The sequence below is a fragment of the Melanerpes formicivorus genome, unplaced genomic scaffold (genome assembly GCF_026170545.1).
Source record: "Melanerpes formicivorus ecotype bairdi unplaced genomic scaffold, bMelFor1.0.p_v2 SCAF_5, whole genome shotgun sequence".
Classification (NCBI taxonomy): Eukaryota; Metazoa; Chordata; class Aves; order Piciformes; family Picidae; genus Melanerpes; species Melanerpes formicivorus.
Genome location: NW_027142357.1, coordinates 15790328 through 15814450, shown reverse-complemented (window position 1 = coordinate 15814450; position 24123 = coordinate 15790328). Strand labels below are relative to the sequence as shown.

Sequence of the window (24123 nt, the reverse complement as noted above, 5' to 3'; positions counted from 1 at the left end):
GTGGCGGGGGAGGAAGCGGGGGGGACGGCTGCGATGCTGTGTAGGGGGTTGCCACTTTTGTCTGTGGGGATATGGGAGGTGCTACAGACATGAAGGGCCGACCTGCAGGCTCTGTTCGGGCCTGCTGGGAAGAGAGTTTTAGTGACAGTGGAAAGGGAGAAAAAGAAAAAGACAGGGAGGGAGGGAGAGAGAGAGAGAGACAAAGAGATTATAAAGTCAAGGTCTAAATGTGCCTGTCACTGAAAAATAAGTGGCAGATTATGGCATGCAGGAAGTATTAGCAAAACAATGCAGCGAGGGACAATTCCATACAGTGACAAGCCTCGACTATGCAGCCTGAGTGGCTAGACAGGGAGAGGAGCTGGGAAGAACCAGTGGCGCCACGCTGAATATCAGGGAGAAAATACACCACCAGCCTTGTCCCTTTTGTGGGGCAGGCAGGGTTATGCAGTGAGAATCACTGGTCCTCCTCTGGGCACTAGTCACCCAGAGCACTCCCCAGTGCAACATAGGCCATGACAGAAGACATCACGCAGAACAAGACTCTGCAGACATCCTCAGCTCAGTAGGACTAGAGTGAAACCATACACAGCCTCCCAGAGTGTTGTGTAGGCCTTACTCTTCGGCATTACAAAATACAGAAATTCTGAACTGCTCTAAAACACATGAAGAGCAAGCTCTAAGAAGGAATACTGCTGAGAGCATTCTATTCCACATGTTCTGATATCCAAGTCTGGCAAGGAAAGAAAATGAGGAAAAAGAGTAAGAACTGAGTTTCCTAGGAAAATGTTCCCAGAAGGAAATATTTAGAGATCTGCCAGAGAAAGTTAGTTTGGGAGGGAAAAGCTACACATGCAACTATTACACTAGGCAGAAAAAAAGTAAGGAAAGACAAGGAAAATCTGGGAAGTAGTCAAGGGAAAGCAGCAGGCAATGTTTTAATCTACTTATTGGGTTTTGCTCAAGTTAAACTGTTTCTCTCAAACTGTAAGCCTACATTCCTGTTAAAAAGATAATTGCATTACTCAAGTTTATAAACAACTTCCTAATACAAAGTGGTTTGGCTACAAGCCAAATTGAGAATTTCACAATGCACAGCATAGAAACATGCATTAGAAATGAGACACCAAGATGGCAACTGACCACACTGGGCACCTATCCTTCATTAGTAGATACTTCACCACAGGTTAGCCCAGTTATGCTCATTTGCAGGTCTGCATATTGCTCTGTTGTAAACACAGGTGCACAGAGTTCCTCTATGTGCAGAACACCATCAAAAGAATTAGAGTCAGAAACAACAAACAGTGATTTACAACACACATGGGGTGTGCTTCTACCTGTCACATTAGGTCTGGAAGACAAGTGTATAACAGTTCTGGAGCTAGAACAAGGTGTCCACATAACAAAACAGGAGAGATTTTGATCTATGCAGGTGTTAGTCTGTAAATTACCATTCTCTCCATCACTCAAGTTAATGGATTTTTAAGGAGCACCACCTGACCTTAATTGTGCCCTGTATAAGGCACCACGGGTGTGCTGACCTTAGCTGTGCTGAACTTCACTTTTGACACCTAAGACAGCAAAAGGTAACAGGAAAAGTAAAAGCGGCATAAAACAGATAGGGAGACCAAGGCATAACAAAACAGCTAACCCTGAATGGCAAGACCCTGGAGAACTTTTCAATTTGTCACTTAAAGTACAGACAGCGAGCACGCAGCTTGATGCCTGTTTGTAGCATCCCGTTTGAAATAATGTGGTCAAAACCAAACAAAATGAGGCATAATGAGATCTTCCCTGCCCAGCTGTGAATATTGTTGTGTTCACATTAAAGTACTCTTTAGACAAACAGAAATCTTTCTAAATATCAATACCTGCATTTTGGGAACCATGGGGGTTTGGATCTTAGATATATTTGAAACAGAGAAGAATTTTCATGGTCTCTCTCACAACCAGTCATTTTCCCAGTGAGCAAAGTAAACTCTCAGGCGAGGGAGCATGTCAGGGGGGAGCCCCTCCCACCTCCAGAGGATGAAATTAAATTACCACATCTAGAAATGTGTTCAGTGATATTTTGCTTAACAAAGAACCCTGAAACAGATCACTGTCCTTGCTTGTTCTTGTAACTATGTGATGTCTTTCTGTGTATCTTGAAAAATTCCTTATTGCTTGCTATCAGTTCCTATTGGCACAGCTTCGTGACTATCTGAAACACTCAGAAATGCTATTAAACATGGTAGCTATTTTTTTAAACAACTATGCTTTTTTGTTTAGCTGTTTTTACTATGAAAAGCTTCTGCAATTGGACTGCTTGCTATCTCTTCTCCTGTGGCAGCTGCTTTTGGATTGGTAAGCAAATTTCAGTCAATTATGACAAACTGCTAGAAATCTCAATATTTGTTTTTAACTTCAAGAAATTGCTGTGAGGTTACTGGCACTTGCTAAATGAGGGGAAAGCAGGCAGAACTTGTTGAGCAGTTAGTCACTGGCCAAGTGCTACTTGTCATCTCCCTGCTGAGCCAAAGCATGCTGCCCTGCAGACAGGCAGGCCCAACAAGCCTTCATTAATTCTGCCACTAGCAGCAACCTGCCCATATGAACTTCTTAAGCCATCTCCGTCACCAAAGCACTGTGAAATAACTACCTCTCAAATAACTGTATGGAGATTAATCTGCCTAAACCAGCAGGTCTCAGTGTCTCTGCAACTGCTACTACTTCTCATGGAAATGATTTTTTTTTTCAACACTGCCGTTTCCTTTTTGCCACACAGTTTAACATTTTCCTTGGGCCCAACATGTACAGCACATGCTGTAGTCTCACTGAAAGGAAATCTGTCACCAATTTAGTCAGCATTGTTTAACCTGTCTTCAAATTATTCTTTTACAGGGTTCATTTCATTGGGATTCTGTGGAAGTTTTATGGCAATCCATTCACCTGTGTTACACAAGAGGAACAGAAATACACCTTTTGAAACATAGATGGCCCTTACCAGGGATTAGTCTGAGTGGTTTATTTTTTTACATTGTTTTAACCAAATAACGTAAAAATTCCTGAGGTTTATTTGAGTGAGCACTTGCCAGAGCCAACTCTGATGTGATTGGAAGTATTCTCCAGGAGCCACACCAGTCAAACACCACAGAAAGGACAGAAAACCAAACAACAACAGACCCGAGCTCCAGGCTTCAATGGGTTAAAATCTTTTGTAACTCTCCACTAGCAACAGAAGACACTAAATCTGCCTGAATTCACAACTGCCCTCAATTTTAGTACTGCTTTGACCATATTTATGGTTACTGTTTCCATTTCCACCAAATATAACAGAAAACAATTAAGTACTTCCTAACTGTATCTGCCTTCAGGTCTGGGTTATTTGCACCTTTCAGATGGAAAGATATGGTTGGTCACCTGGAGAAGAACTTACTGAAAGAATTTAATTAAACTTGTTAACATCTGATCTTTATTTTGTCTTTATTCAACATTAGTTAATAGGATTCTATGGGAAAGGTTGTATAATACCATCAAAGAAGGGAAGGCTTCTGTGCACACAAATAAAACCAGAAGGTTCCAGGGATGAATTCCCTGAAAAAGTGATTCCTGAAAAAACAATTATGTAGCAGTAGATGTCACTGACAATACAAAAGAGAAAAAATCTCACTGGAGACAGAGGTGTCTCTCTCACATTTTGTTGGGTGTTGGTTCTCAAACTAAAGTCTTCTTGTTACCTTGCTGGATTCCTCCAGTTGAGTGCCTCGTTTCCAGGCCTCGGAGAACATGGAGCTGACAATACTTTGGGAACGGACATGTCCAGCTGGCTGGGTGTCAGAAACTCCACTGTCAGACTGATTAGAATGATTTGATTGAGATTCTGTTTGGAAGAAAGGTAAGAAACAGTTAGCACAATGCTTCTTAGTGTATAAGTGAACTGTGTGTGCTTGTAATGTGACTCTGTGTGACATTCATTGGTCACATTACATTTTATAAACATGGGATAAACATTTCATCCCACCACAGGACATTGCTCCCCCTAACTACTGAAGAAGCTCTAGCTCACATCCTGGCTGCTGCTGCTGTGCAGTAGATCCCTGGTGTTAACCAAATCAGAGGCTCCAGAGAGATGACAGCCTGTCAGATAGCTTCAACTAACTATGAAACTATGAAACATAAAAACACACTGTAGTTGTATGAGTTTGGAAACACCCAGCAGCTCCTGCACTTTGGTTGAAGCCCCATTTCATGCAACGCATGCAGTCTGCTCTCTCCAGCACTCCTTCCCAGCACAACCTTAGATGCTGGATATAGGCTGAGGACAGGGAAACTGCACAATTTGAGGCAGTAGCCTGATTCTGTCTGCTCCCATCCTCAAGGGAAGAGAAGGAATTGTGTGCATCCTGCACCTACCAAGAACAGCTGATGTTCTAGGTGCATAGGGTATCTTTAAAAGACAGCAGAAGCCACTGCCAAACTGATTTATCCAGCCTGGCACCTGCTTTCTGTGTAGTCCCCAAGCTGTTTTGGAGAAAAAAAGGCATCTAAGCACATGCTGGTCTACAGTTCTGGCAGAACGTGCGTGGCTGGTGGGCAGTGGTGCAGCTCACTACAAAAGAAACTCCATCAGAAAAACACCCAGCTTGGATAGAGGAGCTGTCAGTAACTGAGAATTTACTGCTACACCTGGCAAGCTGTGCCACACAGCTGAACAAACATTGTCCCTTCCCAGGGAGGCTGAATTTGCTCAGCTCATCCTCACAGGCTACTTTCAGAACCTTTCCAGTTCAGTAGCATTACCTCCTGGCCTGTACCTGCGATGGACAAAACACTGCCACACAACAGCCTGTTTCCAGTAATGAAACTTGCCAAAGTGTCAGTCAGCTCTGAACGGTGAAATGTGACCATATAAACCATGCATCAGGTTTTCAATTGTTATGTGCTACGAAAAGCCAGCCCCACTCCAGCTGAGAGATTAACAGGAACACAGTACTGCAAGTACACAGAGTTTGATACAGAAACAGGAGTAGTATTTTCTAAGTTTGTCTGTAGAGAGATTGTTTGGATCTTGCCTTTAGCCAGAGACTGTTTCATATTTTCCAATTTCAGTCAACAGGAGCAGTTTAAGAGCTACGTACACAGGCTATATGCATCATTTAAACATACATTTGATTTCTTTCTTCAAACAGAATAAAAGAAACCACAACATATTCCAAATACACACTGCAGCAAGTAATGTAGTAAGGTAGGTTTTTATCTGGTTTTATATACATATGTTACATAGATAGTCTACGTTTTAGATTAAATATCATAAAAGACTTTGGAGAGACAGACCATTTCCAACAACAGTCTCTCCTGAGGCCTCCAGATAGTGGATGATAAAAAAGGTAATTAATTATTTGTATTATGAGACAGATCATATTATTACCTGGCAAACTAGATGAGCTGGATCCTGACTTGATACTGGAGCTAGACAAGGAAGTCCAGTCATATGCCGATTCTGTTCTCTTCAGTGCTTCCTGATAGTTCATGTACAGTTGCTTCCCATACTGAGCAAAATGACAAGCAAATTTAACAACTCTATATGGTCTGTTAAGATCCACCTCTGGCTTCTCTGACATTTTTTAACTCCAGACGGACAGGCTCTCTGTTAAAGAGCTCAGGTAAGGGTTTTTTTTCTATTGGTGAACTGCTGAAAGAAAACCAGTTTGTTTTGGCTAGAAGAGATAGCATCAATCAAGAAATGGGGCAACAAATAAGTGAAGCCAACCTGGGGATCTTAAAAACAATTCTGGTTTCTCTTTTTTCCCCATAAGTCTTCTTTTTAACAATCTGTAAGGGAACTGGCTAAAATCTTGCCAGGATGTCAGTTAGAACCTTGTCGCTTGACAGAGGTGCAGCAGAAACAAGAAGAAAGGGTTCAGTTGCTGAACTATCACAACAACAAAGCCTAACATTGTGCTAGGGAGTGAAATATGTAAGAAGATTGTACAGCTTATGTTCAGAATAGCTAAACAATGACAAGTTAGATGTAATGTGTATTTTGCCAAGTAACTGCAAAGGGCTTCCAACAGGTAATGGCAACTCATGACAGCAGCGCAAGATTGCCTAGGGAGGTTACCTTAGCAATGCGGATGCCATTGATCCATTGGTGTAGAGTTCTTACATCATCACAGCAAAGATACTTGATATACTGGGATTTCTTCTGGATCTGAGGATGCTGCAGAAAAATTGTTAATCCTCATCAGTATCTTCATGGCTCAAAATGCAAGGAAAGCCATTTATCTGTGGAGGTCTATACAGACAAAAAATGCTGGAAGCTTTTCAACAGTGTGGATTTGAGCCTGCTTAAAAATGTTTGAGAGTGTTTCAAGAAGTGGCAGTGGGGACTGTTTCACACACAGATGGGCAATGTGTGCAGTGTGCACTGATTTAAGGTCTGAAACCCTAAGAAAGGGTGAATCTTTCAGCGTTTTAGTGCTGTACCTTCCACCTATCATTAGTGTTCTGTATCTGTAAGGCTCTTTAGAAATTTTTACACTCTCAAACTAAGTGTCAGAACAGTGTCAGCATATAATAGGGTTTCATGAACAGAAGAGACTCCTCAATGTACTAACTCACCAACAGAGGAAGACAACTGATATTTCACCTTCCTTTCACACAAAAACAAACACTTTGGTCTCTGCTATTGTATGTCTTGAGTGAGACACTCCACAAATGCCATGCTGTTAAGCACAATTAATTTTCAGTTTGTAGAGTGTTTCATGGTCCCCATCCCACTGATATAGAGCTATTATCTAAAATACTTGCTGCCCCACATGCACATACAGAAAAAAAGACACTGTATTTATCCATTCAGCACTCAAGAAAGAAATGCAGTTTTCAGAAGTCAGACACTAGAAATAATTCTGGATGGATTATTCAGGAAACTGCCCATGCTGTAGAGGTTGTCAGTCTTTCTCAGCTGTCAAGCTAAGTCAGAATATTCAAGCTCTTACTATCTTCCTCTGTTAGTTTACAGTTCAGCGACACGGTTTTGCTAGATGACTGTAGGTATTTAGATTTTACTGAAGACTGTCTGAAACTTATATCAAAGAACTTTTCATCTCTTTTCATAATATTTTCTCCTACTGGGTTCCAAAAATGAATTATTTCAAAATTACCCTGGACATGTTTATCTCCACAACCAGAATATACGTAACTAACTTCATTATGATAGTAGGTAATTGTTTTCATTTTCCAGTGCCAGCTTCTTTCACCTACATGTTGTATAACAAACAAGAGTCTATAGAAGCACAAACAGTTACTTCACTAACAAGTTTTCTGCTGAACTTGTTAAAACAATTTGGCTAATGTAGAAATCAAACATTTATAACCAAGAAGCAAATATTATAAACACATATATAAACGTTATATTCAACAATAGCATAGCACTTGTCTTGCACAGCAAGGTTCACGATGAACAAGAGGCAAACATATAAGGACAAATCCATTCTGAACTTGGTTTGTATTTACCATTCACCTCTCAAAAAGCATATTCAGCTTCAGTTATTTTTGTGGCACAAAAGTGAGCTTCCATTAAAAAACCTGTGGTATGGCTTCTATATGCTGATACTAAGATAAGTCATCAATGTAACAGGAATACAGAACTCAATCCTGATTAATATAGTGATTTTCTTATTCATAAGTTCCACCCTGGAAATGTACCTTCACTTTGTCTCTTACCAAACTAACTACACCCCATTAATTTACTTAAATAAAATGACAATTCAGATACATTCAAATTTTAGTTTAACACTTTCATGTCCTCACTTATGCTCAGAATATCAATGCTCTAAAAAACCAAATTACTTAAGACTTAATTTTGTTTACTCTGTGGTCAACAAGTCTGAAAAAAAAAACTCACTATTAACTTGTCCAAATGATGTGGACAGAATGTGACATGTAAGCAGAAGAAATCAATTTACTTCAAGGAGCTTATAAAGGCCTACAAACACAGACATTTTTGGTTTTATCTGTGTTCAGTTACCTGTGCTAATGACCTCTAAAAACAGAAAACATTTTCAGGTTCCACTTTCTCCCTTAACATCCTGTCCCCTGTTTGATATGCAGTGTCGGCATCTCAGGGAGCCCAAATGAACATTGTCCTGTCTGTTGGAAAATAGAATCCCTTTTTTCACACAGTGTACAGGCAGCCACACACTTCTCCAGGCACATTAATATAGTGTTGTGTGAAACATCACACAAGCTACAGACCAGGGAAGGTAAGAGGTCAAAAGGAAAACTCTAATTGCAACAGTAACCACCTGTAGTTCCTTGCACCCTTTTCAAATCCATGAGGGCAATTTACTTGCCGGGAAGGTACTGCGAAAACCTGTTTCAAAATAGCTTTGCAGCTAGCTGTATCAGCAGGAACTAACACCATTTTGACACAGTGTGGGAGTAAAGAGAGACAGGGAGATGAGTTGCTGCAATTTAAAACAACTTGAAATACTCAAATTATTAATCTCATGGGGTTTATTGTCCCTATTTTTTCTACCTGACCTCTATACACACAAGCTTCTTCCTTTACAGCATCCCCTTTCCCTCAGGTTTGGCTCACACTCTGAGAAGATGGCAACTCCCTAAAGTTAGTGTTTCAAGGGGTATTATCTTCCTGAATTTGAATTGTTCTACAGTATGGAGTCACCAAATAGAGAGAAAGAGTTTGGTGCCATGTTTCAGTGTATGATAACCAATTAATTAAATAGATTTGGACTCATCAGTCTGGAATTCAGAGCAATATGAAAATGTTTACAACGTCACAAGGATCATGGAGAACAGGCAACAACTATTCACTAACTTTTCACTTTTTAAACAAGAGCTCAAGGAAATGGAAAACAACTCATGACTTGTATAAAGTATAAGAGTGTACAAGATATAGTCAACTGCTGCAGCATTCTAAAAGTTTTTAAGTTTTCCTTAAAAACTTTTTTCCTTTCCTGCAGCCTATAAAGAAAAGCCACTGGTTAGGGAAATCTAGAGTGCTACATGAATGCACTAAAGCCATTCTTCTACTGCTCTCTCTGATCTTCCCCATCATTCCCTTCTCCTCCCAGTTCCACATGGATCTTCTGGCAGGTGAAGGAAAACTGTCAGCTTGATGGGGAAGAAAGTGATACATAGCTATTTCTTCTCTCTGCAATAGTCTCAAAGAATTTTCTCTTTCTTCTACTGCAGCTCTGCCAAAAGAGGCTTACTACGCCTCCACAGAAGATGTAGTTAAAGATAGCATTCACGTTGCTACTGTTTCTTAAAGTAATTTAGATTTCTCATGTGCAGAATGAAGATAATTTAGAGATTCACCTTGAAACTGTTCCCCATTGTTACATTAATATGGGAATTGTATTCTAAATTATAATATCTCCCAAGATTAATACTGTGTTAACTGGCTCTTACAAGGAAGTGTAGTTATTATAAGGGACTAGTATTAGTGTGGAAATGTTTCAGGCTCCTTTCAGTAGGAAAACGTAGCAAACCATGGAGACCTTGGAGTTCTAGTGGACAGCAAGTTCTCCATAGGACAACAATGTGCCCTTGTGGCCAAAAGAGCCAATGGTATCATGGGGTACATCAAGAAAAGCGTGTCCAACAAGTCTAGGGAGGTTCTTCTCCCCCTCTACTCTGCCCTGGTGAGACCACACCTGGAATACTGTGTCCAGTTTTGGGCTCCCCAGTTCGAGTGACAGGGACCTGCTGGAGAGAATCCAACGGAGAGCCATGAGGATGATTAGGGTACTTGAGCACCTCCCCTGTGAAGAGAGACTGAGGACTGTTTAGTCCTGCGAAGACTGAGAGGGGATCTGATCAGTGTGTGTAATTATCTGAGGGGTGGGTGTCAAGTGGAAGTGGCCAAGCTCTTTTTGGTGGTACACAATAATAAGACAAGAAACAATGGGTTCAAACATGAACATCGAAGATTTCACCTCAACATGAGGAGAAACTTCTTTACAGTGAGGGTGACAGAGCACTGGAACAGGTTGCCCAGAGAAATTATGGAGTCTCCTTCTTTGGACACATTCAAAACCCATCTGGATGCATTCCTGGGTGCAGACTACCATAAGTGATCCTGCTTTGGCAGAGGGGTTGGACCCAATGATCTCTGGAGGTCCCTCCCAATCTCTACTGTACTGTGATACTGTAATTAAGAAGTTACCTTCAGCACTAAGCAGTAGTCTGTGGGGGCCTTGTATTTGTTCCGATAGTCCTGCCCATAGTAAACGCTGACATGATCTAGCTGCAGGAAACACACGAGATCCCGCGAGACCTGGTAATTGCAAAAAGAAAAGTCATCATTTACAGAGCAGCTTCATAAAAAACCCACATGCACTGACAGCCAGGCCAGTGTTAAGGTCTAATACTAATACAAGGTCTACTTAACATAAAATATTAGTTTCAGTATGATTTGAAAACTACCAATACAAGGAGGAGATAAATACGTTCATTTTTAATCAGGATCTCCTTTCCCAAATTCAGTTTGGCTTTCTGTCTGCATTTTGCTTTTCCTTAAGATTTTACATCAGAGTACTAATGTTTATTCAGAGTTAGTACCAGGAGAAAGTAAATAGTATTGGCTGACTGTGAACTTTTTAATAGCTGCTGGTTACATTTCATCTTGGTAATAATCAAGGTGTCCAAATTCCAGCAGGACTGAGAGTAAAATTCTAACGACGTTTGGCTGTGATTGTAGGGCACAAGCTTCAACAAGCTACTTTGCATATAGATTGTTGTAATGAAGCAAAAATCTGTGGAAAGAACATTTGAGATGTATTCAGCTCTAAAGGGAGCTAATCCACTGACAATTTCTTCTTCATTGCCAGCTGTGTGGAAAGTGGACTTTCTGTACTGGGGGATCAGGTGAGGCTGTGAAGACTGACTGATTCATAGACAGTTTGAACTCAGAGCTCAGCCTCAAAACTATAATGCTTTTGTGGCAGTGTTCTATTTACTTTTCTTTACTGATACAGAACATCAGTAAAAGGCACTGAAGACATGGTATTGTATTGACCATTTGCAAAAATGGAAGTGCAAACTGGTCTGAAAAGAATGTTTTTTATGTAATTGATGAAATGATGCAAACTGCTTGTGGAGTTGTTCTGATATTTTATGATTGGCATTGGTAGTGCAATCTGGTCCTTACCTGAATTCTGTTTAGGAAAAGTCAGCCTCTTAAGTCCATCAATTGCTTTTCCTCAAGTGTTTCTGAACACCCAGGCCCATGCTCACTCAAAAAGCAGACTCTTGTCTTCTTACATTTTAAATCTGAGGTTACACCTTTCACATCAAGTGCTACCACAGTAAATTACACAATGTCTGCATTATAAAGCTGCACTTTGAATTCAGGGACATGGCACTAGGCAAGGCACAGCTAAGCCAAAATTGAAGGCAGACTCTTGTGCAGTAAGAGTGATTTACCTGCAACAAACAATTCAGGGAAATTCTTTAATACACCATACCTTTGCCTTCCCTTTAGGGACATAGTAGATTCCAGAAGCTCGAAGAAGAAAGTAACGTTTCTTCCAAGACTTCTTACCATCCTCTTTCAGCCACAAAACTCCCTCAATCTCTGGCACAGTTACAGAACTTCCACAGAAACATTCCTGCCGATAAATACAGTGGTTTGATAAGAGAGAAACAGACAGAACATCCAGCATGCAGGGGCTTGTTTTTAGCAACTCCAACTCTAAAACTCCTTATCTGTGGAATGCATACAAAACAGGGACAAACTCTTTTTTTTTTTTTTCATGCAATGCTATGAGTTAGATTTATTGTAGAATCTATAAGGTAATTCAGACAAACACAGTATTAGCTGCAACTGTAAGGATTTTCTAACCACTGCTAACCAGCAATAGATCCCCCAATGGCTTTACTGGACTAAAAGGAACACAGCCACCTTACAGACATAGCCTTATAAGCCTAAGTAAACAGACAATCTAATGATACAGCTGCAATTCATTCCATGTGTACTTTTTTGCTACTAACTGCCTACACATCAACCTTTGTTACTGTTCTATTTATAAAAGGCTAACAGAGGAAAATAAATGCTTTAAATCGGCTCCAGATTAATATGCAGATTTAGGAGTAATCCTACAAGATAGGACGATTTAGACAGAATTACAACCCTCTCCATGTCATGGCTTCAAGCTTCTTTTTGATCCACAGTATTCACATGATTGCTTTCTAAAACCTGTATTAATAATATATCGAGCATGTGTATGCTACTTCAAAGCTAAACTGTATTAAGTATAATCCAAAATTAAACACCCCAAATATTTAGTTTGTGTAACTACTGAAATCATAATCATTATTCTGGAAATGAAGTAGAAACTGTGACACTTCAGCATGGGTTTGTCTTTACAAAAAGCACCACAAAACTGTTCAGTTTTCAGCTTATGTAATCTGTTTATTGTACACAGAAAAAACTGTACACAGTTTTCCCCCCATTGTCCTTAGTTCTGCAAACTATTTAATGTGTTCAATACTAATTGACTTTCCTTTCCATCACTCATTTTGTAAAATATTTGGTTGTTTATTTTGAAATGTAGTTGAAACAATTTTTAACTACTCTGCTTACTAGCAAAATTTGAAATATTTACATAAAGCAGTCACTAAACCAGTGCTGTAGGATTTGGTAGAGATTAACAATTTGGAAAGTGCTAGTAAAAAAACCAAACAAAATCTCTTAGCCCCACAGGTCAAAAAACCAAGCGACAGTTCTTCACATGTCAACTGTATTTAGCCATAGCCACCTCATACTGATGATCACTATGCATGGTATTTTAGGTATTAAACAAAATGACATGGTTTTATTAACTGATCATATCTGAAGCATCTGGTAACATTAAAATAGTCATTTGTCTCAGACGTAACACATTCCACTCACAGTTGTTCCTGAACTACATCCAACTCCATCCATCAATTTCAATCACCACAACTTTCTAGACTTTAGCTTCAAGCCCTGACACAACCTCTATGCCCTTTTTGTTTTGGCAGTCTTACCTCCAGAAGCACCTCTTTATTTCTGTCTGCCATTTCAGAGGTTTCTTTCTTCCCTAGAAGATAGTTCTGTAACAAAAGAAAGCTTAACATCTCTAAGGGCATTTTGAAATCAAATAACATTTACCTTCCTGTAGCAGTAAGAAAGACACCATTAATTGAACAAAACTCTGTAGTCCAAACTATCTTATCAAACTGCTAAATAATATAAGGAACTAAGTTATAACCATCTTTTCCAGAAACATCTGTCCATACTCTTAAGTAACAGGCTCTTAACAATGTTTTCCAGGCTCTTAACAAAATTTTCCTTTCTTTCTTTCTTTCCACAAAACAAACAGCTGCCTGATACATTGCATCCAGAAATAAAAACACTATGGATTGAAAAATCTTATGACAAAAATACTGAAACCACCAATACCTTTGAATTTGTTACATAACACCTTTATTTTATGTGTTCAAAGCAGTGCACACAAAAGGAACATACTCCTTTCTGCCTTGACCTGGCAGTTTTGCTGAATTAAAGGAATTTTCATAAAGCATTATTCAACACAGTAGTCAGACAAGGAGTCTTCTTAAAAGGAATTTAATTATGCATAGGTACTGTATCTTATTTTAATAAGGAGTTCTGCAGTTGTCTTCAGCTTGGAAAGGACTATGACAGTGAAATCTTCAGTATCTTCCTCTTCCTAACCTCTATATCTTATACTGGAAAAACCCCAACATTCACAATGTTTACCCAGTTCATGTTTTAAACCAAGGAGAAATACCTGGTTTATGCTGGTACCTCATTCTTGTTAACAGTGCCTGCCACATGTACTAACAATAAATGTTATCAACTACATGCTTTTAAAAAGAACTGCAAGTTTTGCTACTTCACTGCAAAACACTTAAGACCTGTTTTTCAATAATAATACATCAAGGGCACTGATGATGTCCCAAAGGGTAAGCAAGCTAAACTGATATCCACTTTAAATCCAAGAAATTACCCAAGAGAGGCCACACAGCTATAAAAATCCATGACCCCAAAAGACAGTAGAATTAGGTAAGACTTAAGAGAGAGGTTAAGTGATATCAAATCCAGTTTTCTTCAATTCAAATTCTTCAAAGAGCAACCTTCTGCTTTTCTGTTTCTTTTACTCCACTGAAATGCTGCCAGATACCAAATCTGTAGGTATGAGGCCTTTGAAGCTATTTGAGAGAGAAAAGGGGCCTTCGTTTTCATAGTTGGGGAAGCAGAAACACAGGTGAAGAGAGAAAGGTCCCAGCTTACACAGGGAGAGGACACATGTTCTCTTCCCTTGCCATTTGACTATGGAGTAGCTATTCTCTTAGTTTTTCTCTTTCCCTTCTTGTCAGCTCCATCAGGATGCAGAGTGGAGAGGCACTGCTGTTAGCAATACCTGCCAGCACCTTTCTTGCATAATTTACATATTTGAACTGCACTAGGTGTTGGTGTAAATGCCATGCAACTGCTTGCCTTCATCTCCATTAAAATTACCCACAAACACATTAGCAAACAGATTGCTTTATCTCATGGTTTCCTGCTAGGGACTTAATTTCTGGCCAACCACAATGTGGATGTACACAGTCCCAAAATGTAAAGTTGCCTGGCATTTTAATACATACACAAGCATCAAAATGAAAGTATGGAAATTAATGCTACCAAACAAAGTAAGAAATTGCACCAGGCACGCAGAGGTGGATGCACACAGGTGACTCTCAGCCTTACCTGGGGATTCTTGAACAGCGCGTACTTCTCTATGCGCTCCACAAACATTAGTTTGTTCTGACTGTCTCTTGTCCAGTTCAGAAGATTTTCAACTAAGTTTTCATGATCTTCAAAGATCCTCTCTGCAACAATAATAAGACAGAAAATAGATCTCACTTTGTCACATTTCCTGAGAGAAAGTTCCCTGTAGTCATAATTCAGAGGACAGCTACAGACAATTGTCGTATCAGCAGGTAAGGGTTATAAACATTTATAATTATTACGTACCCATTTGCAATTCAGAGATGGTTTCCACCAATGACCAGTCCAAACTGTATCCACAATGCGATTTGTCCATCAGATTGTCTAATACTTGTCTCACTGTCTGTCTCTCATCCACCATCATTGTTTTTGAGCTGTCATCAGACATATGGACTCTGATCACCAACTATTAAGGAGAAAATTAAGGAAACAAGAAATAGGATTAATTTCCCACATTTCAAATAGAACTACAGTTTTAGAATAGAATAGACCAGACCAGGTTGGAAGAGACCTTCAAGATCATCGCGTCCAACCTATTATCTAACCCATCTAATCAACTAAACCATGCAACCAAGCACCCTATCAAGTCTCCCCCTAAACACCTCCAACGACGGTGACTCCACCACCTCCCCAGGCAGCCCATTCCAATGGGCAATCTCTCTCTCTGTGTAGAATTTCTTCCTAACCTCCAGTCTAAACCTCTCCTGGCACAGCTTGAGACTGTGTCCTCTTGTTCTGGTGCTGGTTGCCTGGGAGAAGAGACCAACCTCTGCTTGTCCACAACCTCCCTTCAGGTAGCTGTAGAGAGCAATAAGGTCTCCCCTGAGCCTCTTCATCTCCAGACTAAAAAGTTTTAAAGATTTTATTTATTTTTCTAAGATTTTGTTAAAATAGTGTGAAATACTAAGTATAATCAAAACACTCTCTCTCAGACACCTGTATCAGTGACTCGTAACAAGATACTGGTCTGCTTTAGTATAAGAGAGTAAATATAAAGGCACTCCAAATACAATGGCAACACACTTTAGTTATGTGTTAAAGAGGGGAAAGGAAAAAAAAAGAAAAATAATCACTCCTGCTGAAGTGCTCTGTTCTGTTTATTTTACAAAGGGTCTTTGTGACAATTTTTCTCACATATATAGATGGAATAAACATAGAGAGTTCTGCACAACCTTATACAGAATCAGAATTTTTCAGATTTATAATTCAAGCTTTCTTCCCCCCTTCCTCCCCATTTTCTAAAGATGCTGGTTATGCAAACAATATACCTCTACTAAACCATCTTTTCCTGGGGAGAATTCAGGATTAAGTAAAAAACCGAAATCTGCTTTTAAAACAGAATGACATTTTAGGCACTTTAAGGAGGTCACTGTCTGGGGGGGGGGGGGGAAAGCACACTTCTTTTTTAACCAATCATAAAGAATTAAGACAACAGATTCTTCTTGACAATCATTATGCTTTCTTTTTTACACCCTGTTCAGCTGGAGAAGTTATCATGTAGTAGTTGTTGTACACTGGTTGGCTTCTTAATTCCCATCTTCCAGCCAGGATATGATATGATATGTAAATGCTAAAAGTAAAAGGAATTTTAAGGCACTGAAAAACTCCAAATTTAACAGAAGAACATGCTCTTTGATAATGCATCAAGTAGTGTCAGTAGACCACCTCCACTTGATAACCCCTGTCTGTAGTCTGCAATGCTAGAAATCCATTCATTACTACAAAATTCTGCTATGCGTAATGGGAATGGGTCAGTAAAGAAAACAGACCCAAATTTGCAATTTTTGACTGCTTAGTACACAATCTCAAGAGTTTGGACTTTCATTTCAGGTCTGAGTTGAAGCTGGCAAAGTCTTCTCAATGTCCACTAGCTGCAAAAAAATCTATTCCTTAAGACAAACATCATGTAGTTCTATACGCTAGGATGTTGTTGTTTAGGTCCAGTTTAGATGAGGACGTAAATTGCCACATCACTCAAGATCAGAACATCAAAGTCTTCCTATCCAGGATAACTTAAGGACAATAGGCACAAATGAGAATAATTTTGCATTCATTTTGCAGGTGAAGAAATATAAAATAAAGATCTTCTAAAGCAATTTAAAGAACTTACCTTCTTCACTTGTGCCTCTTTAATCTTCTCTAATGCAACCCTAATCTTCTCAGCCTTGAGTTTAGCAGCCTGTTCCTCCTAGGGGACACAACACACAGAATTCCAGTTAACACAAACTTCAGACTGGTTTTAGTGAATTTAATTTTCAGGCTACCATGCTTTTAAGCATGGAATGAAATGATGACTTACCTACCACCTATAAATCCTCAACTATTTCTTAGTGATGATGAAGATTATTAATTTTAAAGACAAAGGGTTGCTGTACATCTCACTTAAAAATGAAACTGCCATCATCTCCAACAGAACATACAGGATGTATGCATTTTGTAAAAATACATTTGGCATTTCTTTATTCTTCCCCATTGTAAGTAGCCTTGTTCATTGCTAGAAAATATTTTAGCATATCAGGTAGTTACAGTCATAAGTATGGACAGCACATATTCAACAAGAGTGTATAGCTGAGTACACCCCACAGATTTTTGGTTGATCAACACAAACAGCACACCGAGAAATATCAGAATTTAACAGTACACAGAGCCTGGAGTACAAATCCTATAAATAGGATTCCACGCTGAATGTGTTGGTTGGAAGATTTTAAACTATTAAATCCCTTTGCAATAAGTAAGCAGCTTGAACATTCCTTTTATCTTGACTAAATGCAGGCTGCATTTCTTGCTTAAAGTATTTTAAGACACAAAGCAAGCAAGCATTCTTTTCTTTGATGTTCTTTTAAGCAATCTATTTTTGTTACACCTGGAAATGAATTAAAAATTCAGATCATTTCAATCTATCTGTTGATGCTAAAGAAATCCTTATACAGTAAGACTAGCAACACTAACTTTTAATTTCTGGATACTGGTATTTCTCCTGAAAGTGGATTTCAAATATGCAGATAACCAAGTAAGTATTCTTTTTGTAGATGCCATATGCAGGTTTTACATTTTAGAAATCTTAAATTGTGGATGTTCACTGCAGCTAATATCTGAAAGTATAATGATGATTTTAAAACTCTAGAACAACAAACATACTAAATAAGCATATACCTCCCCCTACAAAATATTAAACCTGCTTAGAAAAGAAAAATTGAGATTCTTCTCTGGTCAGAAGTAGCACAGTGCACCGCAAGAACACTCAGCATGCCACAGACATTTTGTTATGAATTGCTTTTCTGTATGATGTAATTCATGGCTTCTTTACCATGTGTTTAGATGGCTGCCCTTCTTGTAAAAGATTCAGCTACCCTGAAATACACAGAACTCCAGTTTTCCACTTCTCAGTGAATTGCTGATATTCCTATCAACTGCTGAAGGCCATTCCCTGTGCCATTTATTGTGCTCCAGAGGTTTTGCTCCGTCACACCTGTGACCATACCATGCACTGGAAAAAACATCAGCTAGACAAGACAATAGGCTGCCTTGTGAGTACATAATTCTTTCCAATAAAATGAACCAGTAAGTTGACATGAGCAGAAATAAAGTGTGCTTGAAACATTCTCTTGGAACTCAATTACCTAGGAACATAGGGTTTTATTAATCTACAGGGAACTATGACTTTTTATGTGCTATAAAGACAGTGTCATATAACTTGGGTTAAACCACATTAGTATTGTATTAAAAACAAACAGTGCCATGATACCTAGAACCATTTACGTGAAAGACATATTTCAGGACTCTAAAATACTCTTCCTCAGCAATAACTATTCCATTTTCAGAAATAAATTATTACTAAAAAATCAAGGCTTTAAATACTTAAGACTTTCTAAAAGTGATTATATGCATATGCACATTATGAAATCAGCAAGAACAGAAGATTTTATTATCATACAGTTGAAGAAACTAATTTACGGTTTCAAAAAGCCGCTTATTAACCCAGCCATAAACCTTTATTGCTGTACAAAGGTTGACAGCACATTTAGGTTTGCTCCTCACTAAAGTAAGACACACAATTTTCTGCCCCATTTCACTGTACACCTGTGCAATGCAACTGTCTACAGCAAACCCTGGCAGCAGCACTTTACAGCTGTAGCACACAGACACGGGCAGCAACAAGACAGCAGGTAACAAGGCATCAGCCAAGGGCCTCTCATATACTTGAGCTAACACAGCTAGAATATCTTTATTATCTCAAAGTTTAAAATACATCATTCCCTAAAATATTTTTAGAAGAAAGATTTCAAGGGTTCATTATTATTGCCTACCAGTCAATTTTCATTTCCCACTCAAGTTTAAGGTGGGTCCAGAAATTAGAATTTCTTTTACTTTAGACTAGATTTTAACAAAGTCAGCTTAAATGTAACAAAACAAACTAAAAGAACTATGATTTAAAAAATAAAAACTGGTTTCATTCTGCAACAATGTATTATAAGAGGTCTGAATCTACTCATGGAAAACACACAGACGGAATCAAGACTTAGAAATTTCTAATTCTAGCAATTATTTGTATTTTCTAATTATATTTTCTAATTTTTAACTCTAATAATAGTAGTAATTAGGAAGCAGATAGTAGTCAAGGACTGTAAATTATTCAAGGCTTGCTTTATTGTCAGGACTAATGCCACTGCTGCATCATGCTGGTATGAAGAATGATGTTCCACTGAAGCCAGAAGAAGAAATATCTATGTTGATGAATTTATTAAGCATGTAATTCTTCAAAACTCACTATTTTTTTTCTATTTCTCTCCTAATGGCCCAAGTAAACAGTCACCCATGTATCCTTACCATCAAAGCCATCCCAAAACTGCACTCAGGCACAAACACAGGCTCCCTCCTCTTCCATACATGGAACCAGGACAATTGATCAATAGCATGGAGTATCAGTTTGTACTATGTGCAACATTTCTTATCCCACACCAAGAAAGGTGACAGGTGGCAAAAGTATCTGACTGCAACTGTAAACTGTTCAGCACCACAAACTAGCAAGGCCAGAGCACACAGCCTCATCATATTTGACTTAGGTATTTATTTCCCCTTTGCTAGAAAATCCTTCTAGTAATAGCGGTGTGAGGTAGGCTACCATAAACCCGCACATCAACGGCAGGACTGCTGCCTAGGCTGTGCTTTCACAAGTGACGTCTACCTCTGTAAGTTCCTGCTATGGCTGGTACACCTTGCACAGCATCACTTCTTAGAGCAGACACTTCAGTCAGAAAGCTGATCTGGTTGAAAATGGACACAGCAGACAGAAATGCACTGATGGTAATTTCTTGATGCAAATGGTGGACAAGCCAGCTAGGAGAGGTATGCTGCTGGATCTCATACTTTCTAACAAGGAGGGTCTGGTTAAAGTGGTGAAGGATAAGGGCAGCCTTGGCTGCAGCAACCATAATGGTGGAATTCAGGATCACAACCCTGGGCTTCAGCAGGCCCAACTTTGGCCTTTTCAAGCTAGGGGAAATGCCATGGAACAGGAACAGAAGGCAAAGGGGCCCAAAATAGTTGGTTAACATTTAAGGACCAAGCTCAAGATCAGAGCATCCCAACAGGCAGGAAATCAAGAAAGGGAGCCAGCAGATCCACATGGTTAAACAGGGAACTTCAGAGCAAACTCAAGTGGAAGAAATGGAAGGAGGGGGAGGAAGGCCACTGTTGTCAGAGGATGTAGGGAGGCAACTGGGAAAGCTAAGGCCTCCTTGGAATTAAACCTTGCAAGAATGTCAAGGACAACAGAAAGGGCTTCTTTAAATACACTGCAGACAAAACCAATACTAGAGGCAATGCAGGCCCACTGCTGAATGAGGTGGGTGCACTGGTGACAGAGGATACAAAGAAGGCAGAGCTATTGAATGCATTTTTTGTCTATACCTCAGTAAGTGCCCCTCAAACCTTTTCTTTGCCATGCTGAACAGATCCAGCTCTCTGTGTCTCTGGATTCTATGGATGCTACAGTCTCTTCATTATCTTCATGGTGCTTTGCTGAACTTCTCAGTAGCTCTGTATCTCTACTGTGCTGGGGAGCCCAGAACTGAGCATGCTACTCCAACTGTGGCTTTACCAGTGCTGAGCAGAGAGGAAGGATCTTTTGCACCCACCTGCTGGCAACGCTCTCCCTAATGCAGCTCAAGATACCATTAGCCTTCTTTGCTGCAAGGGCACTTTGATGGCTCGTGGTCAGCTTGGTGTTCACCAGGACCTCTAGGTCCTTTTCTGCCAAGCTGCTCTCTGTCTGGGTGGTCCCCAGCATGGACCCATGCATAGGTTAGCTCCTCCACAGGTGCAGAACTTCACACTTCTCTCTGCTGAACTTCATGAGGTTCCTGTCAATCCATTTCCTCATCCTGTAAGGTCCCTCTGAATGGCAGCACAACCCACTGGCATCACAGCCACTCCTCTCAGTTCAGTGTCATCAGCAAACTTGCTGACTCTGCCCCATCATCAAGATCAGTAATAAAGATGATAAAAATGACTGGACCTCTGGGTACAATACTAGTTACTACCCTCTAAGTAGACTTGGTGCCACTGATCATCTACCTCTGGGCCAAATAAGGCAGTCAATTTTCAGTCAACCTCACACTTATCCATCCCATACATCAAGAGTTTGTCTATAGTATCAGGGTTAGATAAAGAGAGGGTGCACTAGAGTGGTCCTCAAATTGGCAGCCAAAGGCAAGCTGGAGCAAAGGGATCAGTGCTAAGGAGCCGTTTTTGGTGGGGGCTAGATGTAGGGAACTTAATCTGAGCCAGAAATTAGGTTTCACATCTGCCCCATCATCCAGATCATTAATGAAGATGTTGAAAAGTATTGAACCCAGTACCGATGCCTGGGATACACAATTGGTTAATGGTCTCCACCTTGACTTCATTCTGTTTTGAAGGTATGCTTCAGGGTATGGCACAATAGAATCTTATTCACCAGGGACATAGATTCTGCTGTCCCCCTTAAATACTGCTCAGAGTAGATTTGGCAAATCTGTAACAAGAAAACAAACAAACATACAAACCCCAAACCATGCATTTTGAGAGTATTTCAATGGCTCTTTATCCCTCAAAACCACAGCTGAACCAAATTATCTCCTGCTTTCCTCTGAACAGGGCCTATCTTATGGTTCAAGGTCAGGCTTTTCATTGGGACTAAGGCAATTAGTTAGAGGAGAACAGGTAGTAGATCTGGGACCACAACAAAGAAAGAAAGAGAAGAAAAAACAAACAAACAAAGAACCTCCCCCAAAACAAAAACATCAAACAAACAGAACCACAAGCAACCAACCCAGGAGGGAGAATAGGCCTTAGAAACCATGGTAAGGAAGTCTGAGTGTGGAAAAAAGACTGCAATGTAAAACAAGGCACTAACTGGTAAAGAGTTTTAGCTGGACAAAAAGCTCACATGACATGCAGAACAAAGTAGAAACATTCGAGAACACAGGCTGTTTAACAGTGTAATCCTGCTGCTAACCACCTGCATAATGGTTGTGGTTTCCAGTTACTGCCATAAAAATTCCTCAAAAACTGTAGGAGGCAGGAGTTTTCAAATTCGGCTTACATCCTTTTCAGATTAGGAATCAACTGCTGTATTTCTAAACTGTATTTTAAAAATTGCAGACAGATACTTCAATCAAGAATGAGCACACATGAATCAGACTGACCTAAAATGCATGAAGCAAACTTGACAACTGAAGGGATTAGTGTGGAGTAACCAAAAATTTAGAAAACAGGGGAATCAACACTCATTTCAGATCAATAAGAATGAAGCACTAGGTATTTGGGAAGAGGAGGCATAACATGATTCCTTTTCTCCAGATGCCAATATACATATGTGAAACATTACACCATTAAAACCACCATCATCTAGCAGTTTCAGCTTCATGTGCATCAGAAAGGTAGAAGAAATGGTAACTTCAAAATCCACCATGCTACATTTCCATTTCCTGTTTCCACGTCCTAAATTGGAATGTAGTTCAGCCCTGAACACTCTTTTAAAATTATTTGCACGTGATCTGTATTTCACAGTTAAAAGCTTAGTTTTTAGTATTCATTTGATGGATTTCATTCCAGCCCTACAGGGAACAAACTTCCAGATTTGACATTAAAAATATATTGCCTTCTTTTTGATAATCAGTAACTTCTCTGACACTTTTGCTTCTTTCCATTTTCAAGAAATGTGTTTGAATGTTGTGTGAACAACAACATATGGAGAGACCACTACAATGAACAGATAATTGTCTGTGCTGAGATCTGCCCTGCGCTGAGAGAGGAACTGTGTTTGTGCATGGCTGTAATGCAAAAGGCACTCCATGAGTAGGATTTTCACAATTAGTTATATTACCAAAAGACAGAAATGGTGCTGTCATTCCCACAAAGTGGCTCTAGTGTCAATACAAAAGGTAAACAGATCAAAGAAGAGAAAGAATACAACAGTCAGTAAGACAATAAGAAATAGCTGACACACTGGAGACACTAGCATAGAGCTTCAACATGGTCTTACAATTTACTTATCTAGTATCTTGCTACAATTAGAAGGAAAGCCCCATCTCTTGGGACTCCTTCTCTAGTACTGGAGCTTATATAATGTTACAGCAAGCTGAAGAGATTTAAGCAGTAAAGTGGTCTTCCATTTCATTATTTTACTGATGACATTTCCTTCTACAGCAGGCTAGAAGAGAGACAGTAAGTATCTACATCAGAACTCTGTGCTCAGCAGTCCAGCGTAGAAGGGACAGCTGTACTGAGCCTGTCCTAAGCTGAACTAACAACAAAGGCTACCCTCAAAACATCAGCAAGCCCACCAAAAGCACATGACTCAAAGGGCTACAAACTCTAATAATCCAAGACAAAGACTTACAAATCTAAACATGAAACTTCATAAACATGAAACTAATAGAATCACTGACATGAGCTTGTCCATGGCCATACGATGCAATGGATGAACAGAATTATAGAATCATTTCCGTTGAAAAACCATTTAAGATCATTAATGCATAATATTTTATGCAATTTTTAACTGAAGTTCCATATGCTAACCAATACTCAACCCATATCTAAATAATCAGAAGGGAGGATATGAAAACACATGGAGATGAAAGAGAAAATCTTGGGTTCCCTTTGTGTCACAGCTGTTGTTAATCTATTTTCAATCAACCAAAGTTTGCTGGTTTGGTGGCTGTCTGCTTTGTTGGGGGTGCAGGGACAAGGAACTGATGGGGGGAAGAAAGGAAAGAGGTATGGGATTAAAATTTAAGCAAAACTATCACAAGCAGAATGTTACTTGGTTTTGTCTGTTTATAATCCTCTAGAAGACAGCCTGAAAATTTATC

At 39.5% G+C, this 24123-nt stretch overlaps 1 protein-coding gene across 1 annotated transcript in view; it reads right to left on the bottom strand.

Annotated features, from left to right (window-relative positions):
• RAPH1 (Ras association (RalGDS/AF-6) and pleckstrin homology domains 1) overlaps nucleotides 1-24123 on the bottom strand; it is a 91245-nt gene that overhangs the window by 8026 nt on the left and 59096 nt on the right. The window contains 10 exon segments of the mRNA XM_068138379.1: nucleotides 2-121; nucleotides 3720-3862; nucleotides 5411-5531; nucleotides 6104-6202; nucleotides 10178-10288; nucleotides 11478-11621; nucleotides 13021-13086; nucleotides 14747-14868; nucleotides 15014-15173; nucleotides 16878-16955. Coding sequence (XP_067994480.1) covers nucleotides 2-121; nucleotides 3720-3862; nucleotides 5411-5531; nucleotides 6104-6202; nucleotides 10178-10288; nucleotides 11478-11621; nucleotides 13021-13086; nucleotides 14747-14868; nucleotides 15014-15173; nucleotides 16878-16955 — 1164 coding nt within the window.